The sequence below is a fragment of the Dermochelys coriacea genome, chromosome 14 (assembly GCF_009764565.3).
Source record: "Dermochelys coriacea isolate rDerCor1 chromosome 14, rDerCor1.pri.v4, whole genome shotgun sequence".
Lineage (NCBI taxonomy): Eukaryota > Metazoa > Chordata > Testudines > Dermochelyidae > Dermochelys > Dermochelys coriacea.
The window spans coordinates 23,724,927-23,746,470 of NC_050081.1; the positions used below are offsets into that span (position 1 = coordinate 23,724,927).

A 21,544-nucleotide genomic window follows, 5' to 3' on the forward strand; every position below is an offset into this window, starting at 1 on the left:
AATTTTGGCCAGGTTGTGTATATAATTCCGTTGGGAAGAAGGTAAGAATGCTACTTGCTTTCAGTCCCATAATGTAAAATACAGACCTCCAGGCTGCAGTTCAGTCCATATCAGTGGAACTGGATGCATGTTATGGCCCCGGTTAAGAGAATGAAACTGTTGTATTCTGAGTCAAGGAATGTTTTGCAAACTCCATTCTGCATCTTCCTGTAGAGAGAGAAAGTACAAAGGCCCTTTGCAAAGAACTAACAATGCAAATCTGAATTATCTTAATGCATTATCTCTTTTAATTAATTAATGGATTATTTTAATGAAGAGAAAGGCAAGATGCCTCTGGGGTCCTGGAGCAGGATTTTTACAGCTATGGACTAAATGAGCTTTAATTATTTCATCTGAAGATTATTTATCTTCTTTCTCCATGCCTGCCTTCTCCCAGGTCTCAGCAAATTGGATCTAGATATTAATGACACTCACTAAGTCCCTGGAAGCTGGTCTGTGGTTCTCAGACTGACGTACTGATTTTAGAACAGCAGAGCTTGGTTTTGATTGAATTTATGCTGCTGTAGGGCCTGATCCAAAGTTCACTGAAATCAATGGGAGTCTTTCCATTAACTCCAATGAGCTTTGAATCAGACACCTGGCCCACCCTATTACTTTTACACATTTATACAGAACAGCTGGTACAAACTTACTATCCTCCTGGAAGTTCCTTGATTAGTAACTTGATTACTAGATTTCCTGCCTAGTATTTCTTCTGTACTTAGCTGTTTTGTGGGTTGCTCCCTACAGAGCCCCCTCTATCATGGCCCTTAGTTCCCTATGTGTCAGAGAGATGTCCAAGGGGAATTCATTGCTTCCCTATGGCTCCTCTGTGTTTATAACCTGCCTAGGAAAATGGGGCGCTCTGAAGGTCTGAGACCAATATGTGCAGGGTGGATGGTGCCAGGCTGAGCACAACATATAGCTGTCAGTGAGTGTCGCGGTCTCCGAACCGTGTCAGGAAGGCGACTAAGATGGTGACTAAGATGTTTCTCATTTTTAGAGCGGAAGGCAGTTTGTGGTTTATATGGAATGGTGACTGAGTGGCTGAGACAGGCTTCGTGGAATTGTGAATGCGGGAGGGAGCTATTTGTACATAGAGGGTAATATGTGGCAGGTTTCTTGACCTCAGTCGGTCAAGGCGGGTCTGCAAGTTGGCTCATAAATGGAAGAAAACAGGCAATATGCTGAATGCCACTGGCTCCTATATGGTGGGCAAGAGAGTTTGTACTTCACTCAGTAGAGTGGGGCAGTACAGTGGTTATTATTATTTGTATTATTGCCTAGCAGTGCTAGCCCGTCATGGAGCAGTGCCCTGTTGTTTTAGGGGCTGTGCAAACACAGAAGAGAAAGATAGTCCTTCCCGCAGAAAGCGTCTAATCTTCGTGAGGAGGGTATGTCTTTTATTTGAAATGTAGCGGCTACACAGTGCCTGAAGGACATAGGCATAAAGATAGGGTGAGGAGTACAGAGTTAAGATTTCTGAAATAACCTTAACTCTAAATTTCCTGACTCTCAAATATCAAATGTGTTAACGACACTGTTTTGACAAGGTTCCCTACAACGTACTACAACCTGAACTCAGTCTGAACAACATTGTTTTGCTTCGTTCCACCCCACCCCTAAATTCTGAGCAGTTATCATGATGATCATACTTCCTATTGCTGGCCGGTTCCTCAGCTGGTGCCAATCGGCATTGCTTCATAGAAGCTACTGCTACACCCGAATGTGACGGCGTTTCCGTTCTTCGTTTACAAATGGTCTGTCGCCAAATCATTTTTTTCCCCGCAGACCCTCAACAATTCTTTGAAGAATTTCTGTTGCAAAAACTCTGTATAGACCTTTTGCTTCTTATCCTGCTGTGTGGCTCAGGGAATTCATAGTGTGGATTTAGCAGTTTAGCTGTAGTAACCATGTCTGAACATTTTGGCCTTAATCTACTGAGACCATCTCTGGGGTTCCCCAGTTCTATAACCTTTGTAAAATTGTGGCACTTTCTACCTACCCTAAATGAAGGTGATACAAAGTAGGCGCCTTATGCCTATGCAGCGAGCCACATGCCAGTATTTACCCAAGTATAGCAGAGTTGTGCTGGTTGCTCATATCCTTTTCCTCCTTTTGCGCCAGAGGTGGAGTCGGACATTCTGCGCAGCGTGCATGCCCTCCTTAGAGAACTCGACGGACACCACCATGCCTTCCAGGGTGAGCGAGGTAAGACAGGCCCTCTCTCAGCTGCCTGGCACTGTCTCTCTCCTGTTCTCTGTGCCTCAGACAAGGTCAATGTCAGAGACTGCCCTGGCTGTTTGTTCTGTTTTGTTGGGATCAGAAGGCCCCAGGACATCATTGGTGGAGTATTCTCCCACCGCACTCAGACTGAATCACTGGCAGATGCTCTACATGGTTCTCATCTCCTTGAAGTGTGCACTTGGCTTGCAAGGCTGGTCCCAGAGGGACTAAAATTTTCAACCAACTTTTGGTTCTGCGCACCCATTTCTCCTACTGTGAAATCCCCTTACTGTAGCTACTCTGTATGATGCTTCCAAAGCAGCTCTAGCCAATCTCCTCCATCCTCCTTCAGCACAAGGTCTCCAATAACCTTCATTAATCTGCAGGACTGGATGATTAGACCATTGAGAGACGGAGGTCATAGGTTTCATTCCCAGATACGTCCCTGAGTCACTGCATGGCTTTGGGCAATTCGCAGAACTTCTCTGTGCCTCAGTTTCCCCATCTGTAACATGGGAACAAAACCCTTTTTTGTAAAATGCTTTGGGCTCTTCAGCTGAATGGAGCTATTTACGTGCCCCAGTTATGGAGAGTTGAAACCCTGCACTGTCAGTCAAACAACTGGTTCCAGAGCCTTAGCAGCCTGAATTAAAATTAAAATAGATCTTGCTGGGGATGCACAGAATATGTTACTGTTAATTAAAATTAGATCTGATCCTGAATGAATCCTCGGTCTCTGTAAAACTGAAATATGTGGATTTTATCCTTGTTGCTATTGTACGTTATCAGCAGCTAGCATTTCAAAGTCTGTGATGGCAACTGCGGTAATCTGAATGCTCAATAGACAATGAATCTGTATAGAGATGTGATGATGATAATAATATTCCTCTGCCCTTCTGTAGCCCCTTCCTTCCAAAGATCTCAAAGGGCTTTTTACCGTGAAATCATTACACACCCCATCTCCTCTGGGACGCGGGCCTGTGTTGTCATCTCTGTTTTATACCAGGGTAAAATGAAGCTTAGAGCTGGAGCGCCTTGTTTGCTGTAAGAGACAGAATCAAGTATAGAACCCAGGAGTCCTGATTCACAGTGCCCTGCCATAACCACTAGGCCACGGGCCAAAGTCGAATCTGTTACTCTGGTAGTACCAGAAAGTCAGCACAGTTACTCCAGATTGGTGCTAACATGACTGAGCGTAGAATTTGGCTCCATGACTAATTGTTGCCAGCTGCTTGGAAAATGAAGACCATAAAAATCTCCACTTGCAGCTTTCACAGTGTGTTCCCAGGAGTCTGTCTGTTAGTGTTTGTCAATCAAAACGGGTAAGTGGAATTCTGCCACTACATGACGCATGGGGCAGGCATTCCCCGCTGCTGCTTGGGAAGGTGCATAAAGGACGCCATCACATCTCAAGCCGGCAGTCTGAGCCAGAGGGGCCCAACCACTGCCCTATCCGGTGCCTTATTGATAATAATCCAGCAGCCTCATTTTCTTACCACTGAGCACATTCCCACTGCCCTCATCTCTGTAATGGAAACCGCAGGTCCCAGCATGCAGTGTTGCAGTAGGGGGCCAGGTGGCATTCTGCTGGGATCAAGACGGAGCCCTCATGTGCTGTGACCTTTTGTCTTCTTGGATGCTGCTGCCAGTTACAGACCAGGACTGCCAGGGAGTGCTGTGTTCTGTAATGTCATGGGGAGAGCCTGGCAGGCAGGCTGCTGTTGAGCCATCCCATTGTTGCTGATCAAACCCACATCTTTGCTGTGCTTCTGCCTTGGAGCCGTGAGGAAGCAATTTCGGTTGGCCAGCCGCATGGAGCATGTTTCATGAAGGCCAAGACTATAACAGGGTTCAAAAAAGAACTACATAAACATAGGTGCTGGAACTAAGGGTGTGGGGGGGTGCTGCCACAGCCCCTGGCTTGAAGTGGTTTCCATTATATACATGGTTTACAGTTTGGTTCAATGGCTGTCAGCACCCACACTATACAAATTGTTTCAGCACCCTTGAAGATAAATTCATGGAGGATAGGTCCATCAATGGCTATTAGGATGGGCAGGGATAGTGCACCTAGCCTCTGTTTACCAGAAGCTGGGAATGGGTGACAGGGGCTGGATCACTTGCTGATTACCTGTTCTGTTCATTCCCTTTGAAGCACCTGGCAGTGGCCACTGTCAGAAGACAGGATACTGGGCTAAATGGACCTTTGGTCTGACCCAGTGTGGCTGTTCTTATATTCATGGATTTAGCCAATCCTGTGTCAGGGATTTAATTACAATTTTTACAAAGCAAGGCACACATAGCTCCAGAGGGGTAGTAGTGAGAGGGGGACTCATCAACCCCCCCCCCCCCCCCACACACACACTTTGTGCCTTGGCCCCGGTCACTCGGAGATTGGAATTAATGCGTGGAGGCAGCCTGCTGTTTCTTGATTTCTCTCACTGGGGCGCCTCAGCCTTCATTTAAAAACCAAGACCAGACCAGCTGTAACCAAGGTGAAGTGTTCATGCATAATCATCTCTTCATCACTGCAGTGTTGTTGTTGTTGTTGTTATTTTGTGTATCTGTAGCACCTATGAGCCCCAGTCATGGCCCAGGGCCCCATTATGCTAGGTGCTGCACAAACCAGGGGAAATAAAAATGACTGTCCCTGTCCCAGGCGCTTACACTCTAGGTGTTGCCAACTCCCATGATTCTGCTTCAAGTCTCACGATATCTGTCGTTTTCCTTAGAGCCCCAGCTCCTGGGATCAGGAAAATGGCCTTGAGACTCTGCTACAATTGTTTTAAAACAGTCTGCTTCCAGCCATTACGGTGGCAGAGACAAGGGTGAAAATGTAACCCCACTATGAGCTAAAGGCTCAAAACCCAGCAAGCAAATAAAAAAGAATTCACTATTTATACCTGGCTGAAAAATCATGTGATTAAAAAAAAACCCTGACTTTCTGATGATTTTTGATTGCTTGGGGTGGATGATACTATCCTTGGCATGAGACTTTGCACTGCTACCAGCTTTTTCATGTGCACATGTACTGACAGCACTGCCAAGGTTAAGACGATGGCTCAGAGATAGCATCTCTCGCCATTGAGAAATGTGTGCAGTGTTAAGTGTGGGAGGCTTCCGTTGAAGCCCTGGGACTATAACTTTCCGTCAGAGTGCTCAGGAAGGTAAGACTTATCCATGCACAGAAACTGCACTGCTGTAACTAAAGGTTTGTTGTCTGCATGGGGAAACTCATCACTGTAATTACAGCAGTATAGCGCCCCCATGCGGACACACGTATTCCAGAATAAGTGTCCACATGATGAGTTCTACCAGTATAGCTATTGCGGTATAATTGTACCAGTATATGTATGCCACTAAATTTCCCCATGGAAGCCCTGTCTACACTTAAAAGGGTTTGCTGGTTATAGTTACAAGCTGTAAACTGGCAAAAACCCCTAGAGGAGATGCAGTTTATACCAGCAAAAATCACAGAATCATATAAACATAGGGCTGGAAGGGGCCCTTGAGAAGGAATTGAGTCCAGCCCTCTACACTGTGGCAGGACCAAGAATGCACATGCCCTAAGTCAGTGGTGGAGCCAGACATAGAACTCAGGTCTCATGGCTTAGTTCCCACCCATAGCTACCATGGTGCACTCCCTCCTTAGTACTGTTTTCTGCTGGATGACCTTTCCCTTGTTCTTGGTCTCACAGGGATGCTGCGCTGGACCTTGCATAAGAAAATTGATCGGAATCCCCCCAACAGCACCATCTTGATTAAAATCCTGGTGAAAGAGCTGGAAAGGGTAAGAAGAGAGAGCAATGTCTGCCATTGGTGTCTGGTACCAAATCAGTCCAGGTCTAGCATACCCATCTCATGGCTTTCTATGGCCTTCCTTAGCATGGCATCTCTGACTGGTTTGCTAGGCCAGCTCTGTGCCTGCAGTGGCCTCTTCCTGCTGTTATGGATGTTGCTGGGAAGGAAGATCTCAGCCATCTCTGGAGCTCTGACTCGGAGCACAGAGATGTTAACTGCACAGCTCAGTGCCTGTGATGGCCGAACCAGGGGGCAGTGGAGGCTGGAATTATTGTGGGGGCTGATCTGTGTTTCTGCCCTGCAATATTTCCTCTGTCGCCAGGGAGGGTGTGTGGTCACCAGCCTCATTCCTGTAATCTGGTGGCATGCTGTGAACACCACAATTTGGGGAAGCTGTGTAAGTACTTCAGCGGGTGGGTGGGTCCAGATAACAATCCACCAACTGCCTTCCACCACACTTCTCCCAGGGACCCCAGCTGCCCTCTGCCCTCCCCAGCCCCCATGACCTATCTCCCTCCATGGCTGGAGGAGGAGAGCAGCAGGAGAGTCACCCTTAGCAGATTCACCACAGTCCCCCATCCTGGCCTCCAGCTGCTCAGCGGGTTTATCACAAGGACCTTATTTGTTTGGTGTCACCTGAATTAGGAAATACAGTGCTGTGGTTAAAGGACAAATGTCTGAATGTCTGGTAGCTTAGAATTAAGGTGCTATAAGAAGCTGTATGACTACTCTGTGTCAGGGCCCACCTATGCCTAGATCATAGACCTTCTCCTCCACCCATCTGACCTATACATCACCATCTCTCCCCACAAGCAGGCCGCTGATCAGATCACAGACTGTAGGCCAGTTCCCTGTCCTATTGAGGTTGAGAAACCCCAATATCTCACCTCCTGTTTTTCTCACCTCCTGTTTTTTGGGCGTTCAAAAAAGAACTAGATAAATTCATGGAGGATAGGTCCATCATCTATTAGTCAGGGTGGGCAGGAATGGTGTCCCTAGCCTCTGTTTGCCAGAAGCTGGGAATGAGCGACAGGGTCACTTAATGATTACCTGTTCTGTTCATGGCACTGGCTGCTGTCGGAAGACAGGATACTGGCTGATGGAACTTGGTCTGACCCAATATGGCCGTTCTTTTGTTCATCTTCTGGCACAAAGCCCAGCATACCTATAACATCTCACATTCTGCCCCCCGTTTATAATCTAGCTGCTCTACACCCTCCTGTACTCCTATAGCGAGCCCCGTCTGCCCCTCCTGCCCTTCTCAGGACTGTCTGGACCTGGAATGCTGCACTACTATGCAGCCATTGTCCTCTCTCCTTATGTTACTCAGATACCCCACCTCCAGCTCCAGGGCCTGCGCCTGCCCACTCTGTGTAGTGCTGAAGCCTATGGGCCAGATTCTCAGTAACACTGAGGCCTAGTCTACACACAGAAGGGGTACTGCTCTAACTAGACTGGGGCAGTTAAAGCAGTACCACTCGCCGCAGTGCGGGTGCAGCTAACCTGCTATAAAGGTGCCTTATACTGATCTAGCTTATTTCTGTAGGGAAGAGCAATAAGCTATATCAGTATAAGGTACCTTTATACTAGTATAACTGCAACCACACTAGGGACTCTACCAGAAAATCTGTATTGCTAAAAAATCACCCCACTAATTGAAATAGCTAAACTGATAATAAATGTGTGTGACCAGTATCAAGGGGCCTTAAATGGGTGGAAATGCCCCCTAGGTTACTCTCCCTGACGGAGCTCTCCTCAGCCAGTACAGAGCTGCTCCCAGACCCTGGCTTGGGGGCCCCAGGATGCTAGGAGCATGGCTGCGGAGCAGTGCTCTAGGGCTATTCTCCCTGAGCTGGGGGGCAGTGCGGGCTGCTCCCCATGGTGTTCTGTCTGCTCTGCAGATTGGTGCAGAGATGGAGTGAGGCCATAGATCCCTTCTCTTTGTTGCCCTTCTGACAGCCACAAGGCCTTAGGCAGGGGAAGGAGGGGGCAGAAATTCTTTGCATCTGCTTGTCCGCCTACACCCACCCACACAAATACCCGCAGTCTGGCTCCGAGTGTTTATCTCTGTGTATAGGTTTCAGAGTAGCAGCCGTGTTAGTCTGTATTCGCAAAAAGAAAAGGAGTACTTGTGGCACCTTAGAGACTAACAAATTTATTAGAGCATAAGCTTTCGTGAGCTACAGCTCACTTCATCCGATGAAGTGAGCTGTAGCTCACGAAAGCTTATGCTCTAATAAATTTGTTAGTCTCTAAGGTGCCACAAGTACTCCTTTTCTCTGTGTATAATGATCTTAGATTTCCGTGCCATGGTCACGTTGCGGTGGCACTGGCATCTGATTTGCCAGTGCTGCAGCCGCTTAAGCTGGCTGACTGACACTTGATGCCATCTCTTTAGCAAGGGTTGGGTTCTGGCTCTGTGCTTATAAAAGAAAGGTCTCAGTCTGAAACACAAACCACCGCATGCTGAATGAGTGAACGCAGCAGGCACCTTATCTCAGTGATCAGAGCAGATACAGTGAGCCCTCTCCATTAGCAGAGGCTAGGTGTGCTTCCTGTTCCCCTCCACCACCATCGCTGAGTTGGTCTCCCAGAGGATGGCTGGCAGGGAAAAGCAGGAAGGGAAAAGAGCAGGCAGGGGAAAGCAGAGAATGAAAAGGTGTGGAAATGTCTGAGAGCTGGGGAAGTGTTAAGTGAGAGGGGTCGGCTGGATTTGTTGTACACCTGACTGTTGATGTGGCGGCAGCTGATTTTGTGCTTCTTCACAGACACACACAGTCACTGCTCCTTCCAGGTTATTATGCCATTTGCACTAGTGCTGCAAAGCACAGCTACCAGAGTTTGTCACAAGGATCAAACCTGGCTGTCCAGTGTGGAAAAGCACACGCCCCTGCTGTCTGACCAAAGGCAGAATGCCTGTAGTTAGCCCATAGTAGCAGACTGGATGGTTGCTGTGACAGGCTATTAGCCAGAGACATTAGCACTCACACTAGGCCAGAGTGTTATACTTGCATTGGGCACTAGGGTCTGTGAGCCTTTCTAGGGGAAATGCATCTCCTGGTTTTTTTTCCGGGAAATTTTCTTTTTTGAACCCCTGACAGTTGGCAGCCCTGGCATTGGCTGTTCAGCATTGCTGCATAGAAGCTACTGCTACTCCAGTAGCGTAACATTGTAGTTATGTTCCTGAAAAATGCTACTTTAAGCGAAACAATATTAAGCAAATCCAATTTCCCCATAAGAATTAATGTAAATGGGGGGAGGGGAAGACTACAGTATACGTTTTAAACAAACAATTTAATACTGTACAAAGCAATGATGATTGTGAAGCTTGGTTGAGGTGGTGGAGTCAGAGGGTGGAAGAGGGTGGGATATTTCCCAGGGAATGCCTTACTTCTAAAGGGTGAACTGGCACTTGGCTGAGCCCACAAGTGTTAACACGTTGTTAATGTAGCCTCACACTCTACAAGGCAGCAGGAATGGAGGGAGGGGAGACAGCATGGCAGAGAGAGACACACACCGTGTGTGTGTGAGAGAGATGCGCATTGCCCCTTTAAGTACACTGACCATATTTTAAGTACACTGCCTTTTTAAATAAATCAGCAAGTTGAGACAGCAGGTGCTGCCAGCAAGCTCCCTTGGTCCTGAGCCCTGTCGTGTCCCCTCCCCCTTCCCCCCCCATGGAGATCGGATAAAGGAGCAGGTGGGTGTGTATGGGGTAGGAGTGTTGGGGGAACGGGACATTCTGACATTAGCACTCTTCTTCCGCCCTCCCCCCCCACACACACAGCAAGCAGGAGGCTCCCGGGAGCAGCTCCAAGGCAGGGGGCAGGAGCAGCACATGACAGTGGGAGAGGGGCAGCTGAACTGCCCAATGGGCGACTGCCTCACAGGGAACTTAGGGGAGCGGGGAGTTGATGGGGGCCTGCCGGCCCACCCTCGTTCCAAGCCCCCACCAGCTCGCTCCAACGGGCTGCTCTTCCTGCAAGCTGTGGACAAAGCAGGCAGCTGCCAAACAACGTTATAAGGGAGCATTGCGCAACTTTAAACAAGTACATTCTCTAATTGATCAGCAACGTAACAGCGAAACAACATTAACCAGGATGACGTTAAGAGAGGAGTTACTGTACTGTGTTACAAACAAATTAAGTTCTGTCACTGGGCAGTTACAGACCTGGCACTTGAAACCCCCTTAAACGATATAGGAAAGACCCTTAAACAATATGGGAAAGACTGTAACACACACACTGGGTTGTGTGTCTCCTCAGACATTATCTACACATTTATTTGTACTGAGAACTTGGACCAAGCAGGTAGGCCCCTGCATTTCTGTCTTGCTGAAATTCATGCTTTGTGCCTTAAAAGAGCAGGGTGTGCTCAGCATTTCATTTGAGTTTCCTTCCTCTGATGCAAACACCACTCAATTGCTTCACCAGTCAGCAAGTCATTAAGCAGCATGAGCTTAAGTTAACTGTTTGGCTTGATTTTGCAGGCAGAAAAAGGAGATTATAGACATTACATCATCCCCCTGCTTCATACATTAATGTACACGCTAATAAAGGTAAGATCTGCAGATGGTATTTAACAGTTCAGGGAAATTCAAAGCTATGGGGTCTGGCCCTGAGATCACTTGCACCCCCAATTTATAGCAGAATAGGTAGTGTGGTCATGTGGACAGTGTATTAGTAGAGGGTACAAGAAACCTAGGTTCAGTTCCTGACTCTGCTAATAGGTGACTTTGGGCAGGTCATTTCCTTCTCTGTGGCTCAGTTTCTCTACCTGTAAAATGGGAATAATCATGCTGACCTCCTTTGTAACACACTTTGAGATCTGCAGATGACAAGCACTATATAAGAGCTAGGTATTATTACTAGGTGAACTTAAAATCAGACCCACCATTCAGTCAGCCATGTTGTACCTATTTATAGTGTTCGATACATGTATAACTACATAGAATATTTTCAAAAATGTTGCCTGTGCAATATGGATGGATCAGTTTTTCTACAAGAACCTTAAATTTCCTAATTTTGTGCATTTGAATTCTCAGCTTTAACAACATGGGATGTGAAATAAATAGGGTTTAAACAGGTCACCTCGAGCCAGATTTTTAAAGGTATTTAGCTGCAAAGGTATAAAAATGCAAATAGGTACATAATCGGATTTTCTTATGTGCTTAGGCACCTAAATGCCTTTAGACATCTGGCCCCTGCAGCCTTGCAAGAGGGTATTTCTAGATCTCTGCAGAATTTCCATTACTTTGTCTAGTCTTAGGGTCAGATGCAGGCCTATCGACTTCAGCTAGAGTTGCTTCCTTTAAACCAAAGATGAATTTGGTCCTTAATCTTGAGTCCTTGCATCCCTGAGCTGCTTGTTTCTTATGGCTCTCACATATGGTGAAGAGCTTCCTCCACAGGGAGCCTATGTTTAGGCTGCTCCATCTCAGCTGGGATCTTGTTAACTGTTCCTTTCCCATTCCAGGCTCCCTGCATTTCAGACGATCTCTATGAAAGAGTGTATGACTTCTGTAAAAAGCTACTAACCCTGCCGAAACCTTACTGTACCATTGGCTTGGACTACGCGTTCCGGTTAAAAACAGAAAGAGTGGCACCAGGTTTGTGGAATTCATGGCATCTCTCCTGTGGCATGGGGGTGTACTATGAAACGGTGATGTCTTTGCTTTAGTAATTATTTATGTTTCCAGAAGGGTGATGGGTATTTTCTTTTCATTGTGTCTTTAAATGTCTAAGAGGTCCTCTTGTAGGCAGCGAGTGCTCCCATTCTGTTCTCTGAATGGCTGCAGCACAGGAGACTGTCACACCATGCTCTCTTCTCCTGGAGACCTCAACCTCACTTTGAGTGATGTGGGGAAGGAAGCAAAAGTTCCTTCTTCACAGAATGGAGGAGAATTGTGCTTAGAAGAGACCCTCTGTGCCCAAATCTTAAGGAAACTCACCACTCCTGTGCTATCACTGTTATGGGGATTACAGTTGTGCCCAGAGGCATTCTCTGAGATCAGAGCCGCATTTTGCTATTTACTATTGTATTACCAATAGTGCCTGAGAGCTCCAGTCATGAACCAGGAGCCCGTTGCGCTAGGCGCTGTACAAACCCAGAACAAAAAGACAGTCCTTGCCCCAAAGAGCTCACAATTCCAATAGACAAGATGAAGTGGTTTCCCTAAGGTTACACACACGGAGTCTGGAGTACAGCCAGGAACGGAACCCAGAACTCCTGAGTCCCATCCCCTAAAACCAGAAATCAACAATGGAAATTGGTCTGCAGTGGAAATGCAATGGGCCCAGCAGGGCCAGTCCAGTGCTCTACAACAGTTACTAGTGACAGACTGTTATAAAACCACACAGTAAACCCATTCTCCTTAGATCTGTATCCTGCCATGAGAAATCTCCATCAAACCTAATCCTGCAGCCTTCCCAACATTTGCTTTCTCATCATCTCTTTTTATGAAAAGCAGGTGCTAAATACTAAAGAGCCAGTTAGAGTCTTCTGGAGAATAGGTGTGTTTAGAAACAATACTGCTGAAATCCTGTATTTTCAGTTTTCTCTGCCTTATTTGTTAAAATTCTTATTTATGTTTTTTTTTCCTATGGCTTCCATCACCATCACATTAGAGCACCAAACAGGCCCTCCCACCACGTAGAGATGTATTATTCCCGTTTTAGCTGAGGCACAGTCTCTGCTGAAGAGTTGGGAAGAGAACACAGATCTCCCAGAGCACTACTTTAACCACATGACCACTCTCCCTTGGCAACAGCTGAATGGGACGAGGATCTTTGGGGCAGTTTCTCCATTGCCTTGCACCTTCGGTCATCATGGACACTGCAGCAATGGGAGTGGAAAGCACCATGATTCCGATGTGGCAGCAGTGTGCTCTGACTTTGTGTTGACACAAATAATGACACAGGATAAAAGTCAGCAGCGAATCAGGCCCTTTCTCCTGCATCTGCTTCAGAATCCACCCCCTAATTTGTAATCTAGTCAGCAAAAGACATGAAATACAGGCAGTGTGTATCTGGGATCATCCCTGAACAGAAGGTGTTTTCATGTGTTCTAGCAGAATTCCCTTTAGATTTTTCTGTCTTTATTCTGGGCTATATATACACATGCTTGATTCTCCTCTCACACCTGCTTTATCGTCCTGTAGCTCAACTGATTTAGCAAAGTTACTCCTAACTCATGCCAGGGTGAGAGCAGGATCAGGCCACTCTCTTGTTACTATCTGTTGCATGTGCCTATTTTTATTTGTTAGGGGTATTATACCAACGAATGATTATTTCTGAACAAAGTCTGAAGAGCGACCCATATCCTTATCAGGAAAGGTATGTACTGCCTGGCATTTTAATCTTGCAGCAAAATCTGTGCCTTTACTGCATACTGGACACAGCATTTAATGGCACTGGGCAATACTATCAAAAAATCTAGCACAGAACTGGAGCAAAATCAAAGCCCTGCTAGTGGTATTACAAAGCAGAATACAATAGACGTCAGTGGCATCTCAGGTTTGTTAAAACAAACTTGGTGTCAGGATGCCGGTGTTTTACTGAGTATTCCAGCTGGTTTTCCACGCTCCAGGAGCAGGGAGCTTCCCCTAGACAGGTATAGAAGCACAGGAAGTATCTGCAGCAGCTCTGTTTAATTGAGCAGAATGATGCAGACCCAAAATATTCATTCCAGTCTGAGAGTGCAAATAATTACTATGAGCCAAATTCAACTCTTGGGTATGAGGGTGCATCTCCCCTGGCTTCATTTGAGTTAGATTCATCGAATATCAGGGTTGGAAGGGAACTCAGGAGGTCATCTAGTCCAACTCCCTGCTCAAAGCAGGACCAATCCCCAATTTTTGCCCCAGATCCCTAAATGGGGCAAGGATTGAACTCACAACCCTGGGTTTAGCAGGCCAGTGTTCAAACCACTGAGCTATCCCTCCCCCATGTTGTAGCCGTGTACACTAGGGTTGAACCTGGCCCAGTGGCAGACAGTTTTCTTCTCTGAACCTCTGCCTGAAAGATTAGACCCAATATGGGAATAGACCCAGCCATACCAGAAAAAGCCGATGACCCATCTAATCTAGTACCTTGCTCCAGATGGGGAACAATGCTGGCTTCTTCAGCAGGTTTTAATCCCTTCATTGTGCATTGTTACACCACAGGATGAATTTCTTCCTGACACTGGCTGGTTGACAGCGTAAGCCCTGAAGCATTAAAGTGGCAACCATCACGTTGCATTTTAGATATACAATGGCATGCCTTACCTGCCCTCCCAGTCTTCATTGACTCCTACCTTTTTGCATACTCTGCTTTGATAACCATATTCATTTATTTTATGCATCTATTTTTCAACCCTTCATTTCCACAGAGTTTTCATATTTGCAGATCCAGATGTGCTCTCCAAGGCTGTATGCAATTCACTAGTCACTGAAGTCAAAGCTGCTCAGATGCATCAGAATCCCAGATCATGCATGTGCCATGTGATAACACATGCTGTGCAGGCGGCTCTGGGTGAGGACTGTGATGTTGAAAGTTTTCAGAGGATCCTTCAGGTAATGGCTTAACTGCAACTTCATATCACCATGAACTTGACCCATGTTTATGTGGGGCCAGATTCTCAAAAGAGCTCTGCTCTCATTTAGGCAACTCAATGAAGTGAACAATTTCTCAGAAGCACTCAGCCCCCACTAGCTTCCACTGACATAGAAAGCAGATTTTGCTACCTTTACACACATTGTAGTTCCAGTGAAGATGCGTGATTTCATACAAATATACAGTACATGTGTGCGCGGTTTAGTGTACTTTGGTAGCTGTGAGCACTTCCATTGTGCATTTGAAAGTTGGACAATAGAGTTGATCAAAACACAAACTAATTATTTTTGCAGGATACTTGCAAAAAAATAAATTTTAGGGGGGCTTTTTCATTTTCATTGAAATTTCCCACATTTGACAAAAACTGAAACCCAAAATTGATTTTTTTTCAGTTTTTGAAAACTGTTTAGGTTAAAAGTCCACTTTTCATTAAAAATATTTGGTTTTCCATTTCCAGGTTTGCCTTGAAAAACCAGACAATTGACTTGAAATGAACAATTTTCCCTGCAATTTTTTGTTTGAGATGAAAAGCCATTTTCTTGTGAAAAATATGTCCCAACAGGAAAATGTCCCACTCTCCTGAGTAGCCTTTTTAAGGGAGCACTGGGGACCAAGCATTATAGGCGTGGCCAGTTCAGGCATGTTAGTGGAGCCCAGCAAGCACTGTTTATTTTGAGCCTTCCATCTAACGTAAACCTGGAGATGGTCTCTTGCTTAGGGGCTCCATCATCCCCTGCAGAACCTTCTTCCCTTCATATCCCATTGGGAGCTATTTCAAGAGCCCATTTGCTCTGCTGCTGAGTATCTTGCCCTCACTAAGGCCTCCAGCGTGAACTTCAGCAGCTGCCTCTGCCTTGCAGCCGATGGAGCGCATACCTGGCTTAGAGTAGGACCGAACAGTTAGTCTGTCTTCCTCCCAACTTGGCACCTCTGCTGCATTGGTCTTTGTAGCCTGCCAGAACTGGCCCCAGTGTTAGGGCTACAGTGTGTCAGAGGGTACTTCTACATGGAGATAAAAAACCTGCAGCTAGCCTGAGTCAGCTGACTCAGGCTCACAGGGCTCATGCTCTGAGACAGAAAAATTTGCTATTTAGACAGGCTCAGACTGGAATCCAAACTCTGGGACACTGCAAGGGGAGAGGGTCCTGTCTACACTGCTATTTTTAGCCCCGTAGCATGAGCCCAAGTCAGTTGAGCTGGGCTCTGAGACTTGCTGCCATAGGTCTGTTTGTGCTGTGTAGATGCACCCTGAAAGTTTAATGCTATTTAATGGTCTCTTTTATTTCAGCAGCTGTGAAATGATGGGGTTGGGCTTCAGTCCATCAAAACGTAGTGGATGTTTTTTAGTCTCCCCCTTCCATATGCCTCGCCCATGTAGTGTATCTAATATTCATACCCTTGAGTTATTAATTGCACCTCTCTGTGACAGAATACGCCCTCAGATGAACTAGAGCACTGTTTCCGGCAAGTGGTGGCAGCCGTCGAGTGTACAGGAAGTGAGATGAATGCAGACCGTGGCCGGCACGCTGAGAGGCTGGAGAGGATCTACAGCATGGTGTTGAACTCCTCTGCAGGAGGTAAGTACGCTGTCTTCTCCAAAAGCATAGGAATCAAGGGGCTGGAATGTCCAATGAGGACACCAGTCCCAGGAACAGCTGTGGCTACTGAGTTCAGGGCAATCTGAGTAGTCTCTGCGGTTGACTAAACTTTCCTGAATCCTAGCAGTGCATGTTCACCATTTCCAGAGCGACTGGGATGCAAAGGCCTTGTGTAGACACTCAAGTGGCACTACTCTAACTATGCCGGTACAGTTAAAGCCTACAGCCCTTCTAGTGCAGATGCAGTTATACGGGCATTTACAACTAGGTATAAAGGTGTTATACAGGCATTTACAACTGGGGTATAAAGGCATTTACGACTAGTATAGCTTATGCCTATATAGGACAGGGAATAAGATATACTGGTATAAGGCATGTTAATACCATTAGGCGATACCTGGATGGTTCCAGGATATACATGGGGCTCTGATGAACTGCATGGGCATATATTTGAATTGCAGTTGATTAATTGCTATACATGCACAGTGCTGCAATTCCAATGCATTGATGAGTAATATTTTTTAAAAGAAAGTCTTATTTAAGCCCCCGATGCCGTGAGACGCTCTGCTGTTTTGAGCCTGGTGTAAAGCTTTATGGAACGGGTGAGAGGGCTAAGCAGTTCTTCCCATTTATGAGCTGTGCCCCTTGGCAGGTTGGGGCTTAGAAGAACTCGACCTAGAGCAAATCATTGGAGCGTTTTTCCAGTACAGGTGTGTGGGAAAATTGGCTGCTCCCTCATGTTTAATGGGCAGTTTCTTTTCATCTACCAAATGGCTGGCTGGGCTGCACTTGGTGCAGATAAGGACCCCTGTTAACCGAGAGCTTCCCCTTCCTACAGGAGGCAGTTCACCAGGAGGGCTCCATGGCACCCCACTGCCCAACCCAAATATCAGCTTCCATTTGTGGACTGACGAAGACCAACTTTGTGAGTGCCCTTAAGTGACTGAAATGAAACGCTGATGGTGTCTAAGTCTGAGAAGTGTTTGCCAAATAACGGGTTGCAAATTGGCTCAGATGGTTGGGAGGCAAGTTTTATTTCTCCTGGTTCCAGAGCAGGGGATTGGCAGCACAGTGTGTTGGGTTAATGCACTAAGCTTTCCTGTCACAGGGCAGGGTAGCCTTTTAAGGGAGCTGGGCTGAGCAGAGGAGGCCAACAAGCAGCTCACTTAAGGTGAGGGCTGCCAGGAGTAGAGAGGCTCCTGCAGAAGAGCCAGGATCAGGGGAGGATGCAGAAGCGGGGTCTAGCCACCTAGGTGGAAGACCTGGCTGGAGATATGGGCAGTAGGCAGCAGGATGGGTCAGGTTTACCTGCTTTGATGCTGAACTGTGTGTGTGAACAGTAAAGGTATCCCTGGGGAAAGGGACTGAAATATTGACACTGATGGAGAGTCACTGACACACTGGACGTGGGCTGGCTTGCACATGAGTGGGGTAACTGAGGCAGAGGCAGAGTCCTGTGCTGGGTTTGGGGTGGCCTTGCTCTATTTCCTTCTTGAGGATTTGGTGAGAGGCTATTGGATCGTTGATTTGACTGGCAGATTCTGTTTGGGAAAGGCCCACAAGTGGGATAGCAGTGAAGATCCGCAGGGCCAGACTTAGCTCTATTGGGAGAGATGTCTGAGGGCCCGGGGCTGGAGTAGCAGGAGCAGCTACAGATCAGGACTGAGGTGCATTGTCATGCCTCTATAAGGGTAGCTGGTGTGAACTCCACTTGCCCAGTGCCTGCTTGTGTGGTATGGGGCTCCCCCGTTTCTTTTGGCCTCTCTTCCATGTGAAATGCAGGGAGGCAATGGGGTTAGTGTTTGTTATAGTGGAATTTCAGAAGACAGAAGGGCCAATGTTCAGATTGTTTGGCCTGTCCCAAAGCCCACTGGAGTGAATGGAAAGACTCCGCAGATGTCACTGGGCTTTGTATCGAAGATGTAGAACTAAAGTTAGGCATTTAAATCCAGCAGTTGGCACCTAAACCAGTGGCCTGAGCACTTGCCGCTCCCGCTGGCCCGGCTTGGGGATGACTCCCACCTGCACACCTGGCCTTCATCACTTACGGGCTTTCCTCCCCTGCGCAGGGAAGGAACTGGTGCTGTTTGTCCGCCTGCTGTCGCAGACTTGCGAGCAGGACTGCCTGAGCCAAGAACTGGACAACTTTCAGATCCAGGACATCGTGTCTGACTGTGACTACTGCGAGCAGACCCGCTTCTCCGTGCTCTCCACCGACAGCGGCATTGAACGGGACCTGCCTGCGGCAAGCGAGGAGCTGCTGCCGCCCGGTGGCACTGATGTGGAGCATGCCAGGCTCCAGAGGAAGGGCGGCATTAAGAAAAAGGCATGCCTTTTGGAGAGCATGGCCTTGCTGCAGAACAGCTGCAATGGTGCAGGGGCAAAGCAATCTGGGAAGCTGCACAGGAAGTCTGACAGCAACTTGGTGCCCATGCCTCACTTCCACAGACGGTACACTGCCCGGATTGTGGTTCTGGGGGATGACAGGGTCTTGGGGCGACTGGCCCAAGCCTATTACTCACTGAGGTAAGACTACAGCCTCCTCTGAGGGGAGGCGTTTCTATGCAGGGTGCAGTGATGGCTAATACTGGGGAGGATTGTCCGGCACAGGCTCTGCAACAGGGGTGGGATAGGTGCTGGCTGCTTCCACCTCACGCCACCACCTGTCATGCTGTGGGGTTAACAGAGGAAGGGAAAGAGGGAGCCCAGAATGGAAGGGTGGGGGGGTTGGGCTAGTATGAGAGCTTCATGGGAGTCGCCTCTCCTGCTAGGTAACACCGAAGGCTCAGGCCTCAGAGGCACCAGGTCTGTGGTGGGCTGCAGCCTGGAAGGGGAAGGATGATCCTGGAGCAGCAGGAAGGGATGTGGTGGGATTCTAGTGTTAAAGTACCACATGCCCCTGGGAGCCAGGATTGAACCTCTGGCGTTAAAAGCAGGCACCACAGCTGCCTGAGGTGACAAGCTCAGTGCTGTTAGCTCAAAGGCTGCAGCAAAAATGTAAATGGGGCTGGTCAAACATTTCCATGTGAAAACTTTTTTTCGATGGAAAATTGGGGTTTTGAGGCAGCAACAACTGAAAAGTTTTCACTCCTGGTGTTTTCATTTTTTTGTTTTTATGAAAAATTGAAATTTTCCACTGGGGACAAATCAAATATTTTCCAGCTCACAGATCTCTCTCTGACACCCTCCCCCCCGCACACACACTAGAGAAGGCCAAAGCGCTGCATGGTGAGCGTGGATTTACGTTAACGTGTGGTAAGGCCTGACCTGCCAGCCATCGGTGAGCCTAAAGAACAGAGCTGGTGGGAAGAGCGGGAGGAAGGATAGTACTATGGTTAGGGCACTTGCCTGGGACTCATGACCCTGGTCCCCTCCTCCTCCCCGGAGACATCCTAATGGACCTTGTGCTGTACCCCATTTCCAGGTCTATTTTTTTGATGACTGCACTGCCCTGCCTCACAGGGCTGCTGTAAGGGTAAATAAAGATTGTGACGTGCTCAGACACTATGGTAATGCAGCCCAGACACATTGGAAAGGCGTGTGAAGAGCACAGAGCCTTGAGGGGATTAGTGGTGGAAATTGTCCCCACACTGAGGGAGCAATGCTGTTGAACTTCAGGGCCCTACCAGGATGCAGCTGTGGGCTCTCATTCCACAGAAGCAGTTGGCTGTGGTTGGCTTATAGCAAACATTGTAACTTTAAAAACAAATGTATTTTGTTTTTTATTTCAAGGAAACGAGAGACCAGACGTGTTTTCCTGACGCCGAGGCTGAACCTGCAGTTCTATTACGTCCCTGTTGTGGAGAGGCAGCCAGACACCTGGCACACTCAGGTGAGCGATCCCGTAGGGGGGCCCATACCCTCTCTCACCTCTCGGCCTTGCAGAGGGGCAACCAGGGCTTGGATTGATCTGGTTGGAATGTTTTTCTGGGGGCCCACCAGGCTTCTGTAGGATTTAAGATTTTGTGTTTAGCCCTTATGGCTCTGAAAAAACCTACCAAATGGGACCCAATGCAGGGCTGTCTGGCTGAGTCTGCAGACAACCTGAAACCATAGCTCTGAGCAAGGTATCAATGGTTCAGTTTGTCCAAATGGGGTGTTGACTATGAAACCTAGTGATGATATTTAAGATCTCAACATGACTTATTTTATTGCTGGTCATTTTAACAGCTGCATCCAGCTACTCTGGGACTGTAGAAGGAGCTTAGGATCGTGCATAGGGCCTTTGCAGAGAAACAGTTTTTTGTTTTGGCTGATCCGTGCTTCCAATCAAACACTACGGCAGTGAAAATGAGTCTATTTTCCTTCTGAGACTGTGCCTGTACTAGGGAGATATGTGGCATCAGAGAAATGGGACCTGTTTCTTGCTCTGCCACTGACATGTTGTGTGGCCATGGGCAAGTCACCTCGCTTCACTGTGCCTCAGTTTCCCCATCTGTAAAATGGTGGTAGTCTTATTATTTGAAGCACCAAGGAACTCCAGTCATGGATCAGGACCTCATTGCATCAGGTGCTGTACAAATACGTCTCTATCCAAAGACCTGTCAGTCTAATGAGCTCTATGTTTGTGAAGTGCTTTGAGTTCTTTGGATGAAAATTGCTATAAGTGAACAGGTTTCAGAGTAGCAGCCGTGTTAGTCTGTATTCGCAAAAAGAAAAGGAGTACTTGTGGCACCTTAGAGACTAACAAATTTATTAGAGCATAAGCTTTCGTGAGCTACAGCTCACTTCATCGGATGCATTTGGTGGAAAAAACAGAGGAGAGATTTATATACACACACACAGAGAACATGAAACAATGGGTTTATCATACACACTGTAAGGAGAGTGATCACTTAAGATAAGCCATCACCAACAGCAGGGGGGGGGAAGGAGGAAAACCTTTCATGGTGACAAGCAGGTAGGCTAATTCCAGCAGTTAACAAGAATATCAGAGGAACAGTGGGGGGTGGGGTGGGAGGGAGAAATACCATGGGGAAATAGTTTTACTTTGTGTAATGACTCATCCATTCCCAGTCTCTATTCAAGCCTAAGTTAATTGTATCCAGTTTGCAAATTAATTCCAATTCAGCAGTCTCTCGTTGGAGTTTGTTTTTGAAGCTTTTTTGTTGAAGTATAGCCACTCTTAGGTCTGTGATCGAGTGACCAGAGAGATTGAAGTGTTCTCCAACTGGTTTTTGAATGTTATAATTCTTGATGTCTGATTTGTGTCCATTCATTCTTTTACGTAGAGACTGTCCAGTTTGGCCAATGTACATGGCAGAGGGGCATTGCTGGCACATGATG

At 47.2% G+C, this 21,544-nt stretch overlaps 1 protein-coding gene across 3 annotated transcripts in view; it reads left to right on the forward strand.

The window, feature by feature from the left end:
* Positions 1-21,544, forward strand: part of PIK3R6 (phosphoinositide-3-kinase regulatory subunit 6) — a 62,092-nt gene that overhangs the window by 25,509 nt on the left and 15,039 nt on the right. For 2 of the 3 annotated variants that reach the window (XM_043496452.1, XM_038372664.2), the window contains exons 3-12: positions 2,167-2,250; positions 5,964-6,055; positions 10,556-10,624; positions 11,542-11,674; positions 13,331-13,400; positions 14,437-14,620; positions 16,090-16,237; positions 17,097-17,183; positions 18,328-18,784; positions 19,991-20,090. In XM_043496452.1, the coding sequence (XP_043352387.1) occupies positions 2,167-2,250; positions 5,964-6,055; positions 10,556-10,624; positions 11,542-11,674; positions 13,331-13,400; positions 14,437-14,620; positions 16,090-16,237; positions 17,097-17,183; positions 18,328-18,784; positions 19,991-20,090 (1,424 nt within the window). The remainder of the gene's footprint in view (positions 1-2,166; positions 2,251-5,963; positions 6,056-10,555; positions 10,625-11,541; positions 11,675-13,330; positions 13,401-14,436; positions 14,621-16,089; positions 16,238-17,096; positions 17,184-18,327; positions 18,785-19,990; positions 20,091-21,544) is intronic. The other variant, XM_043496453.1, reaches the window with a different exon arrangement.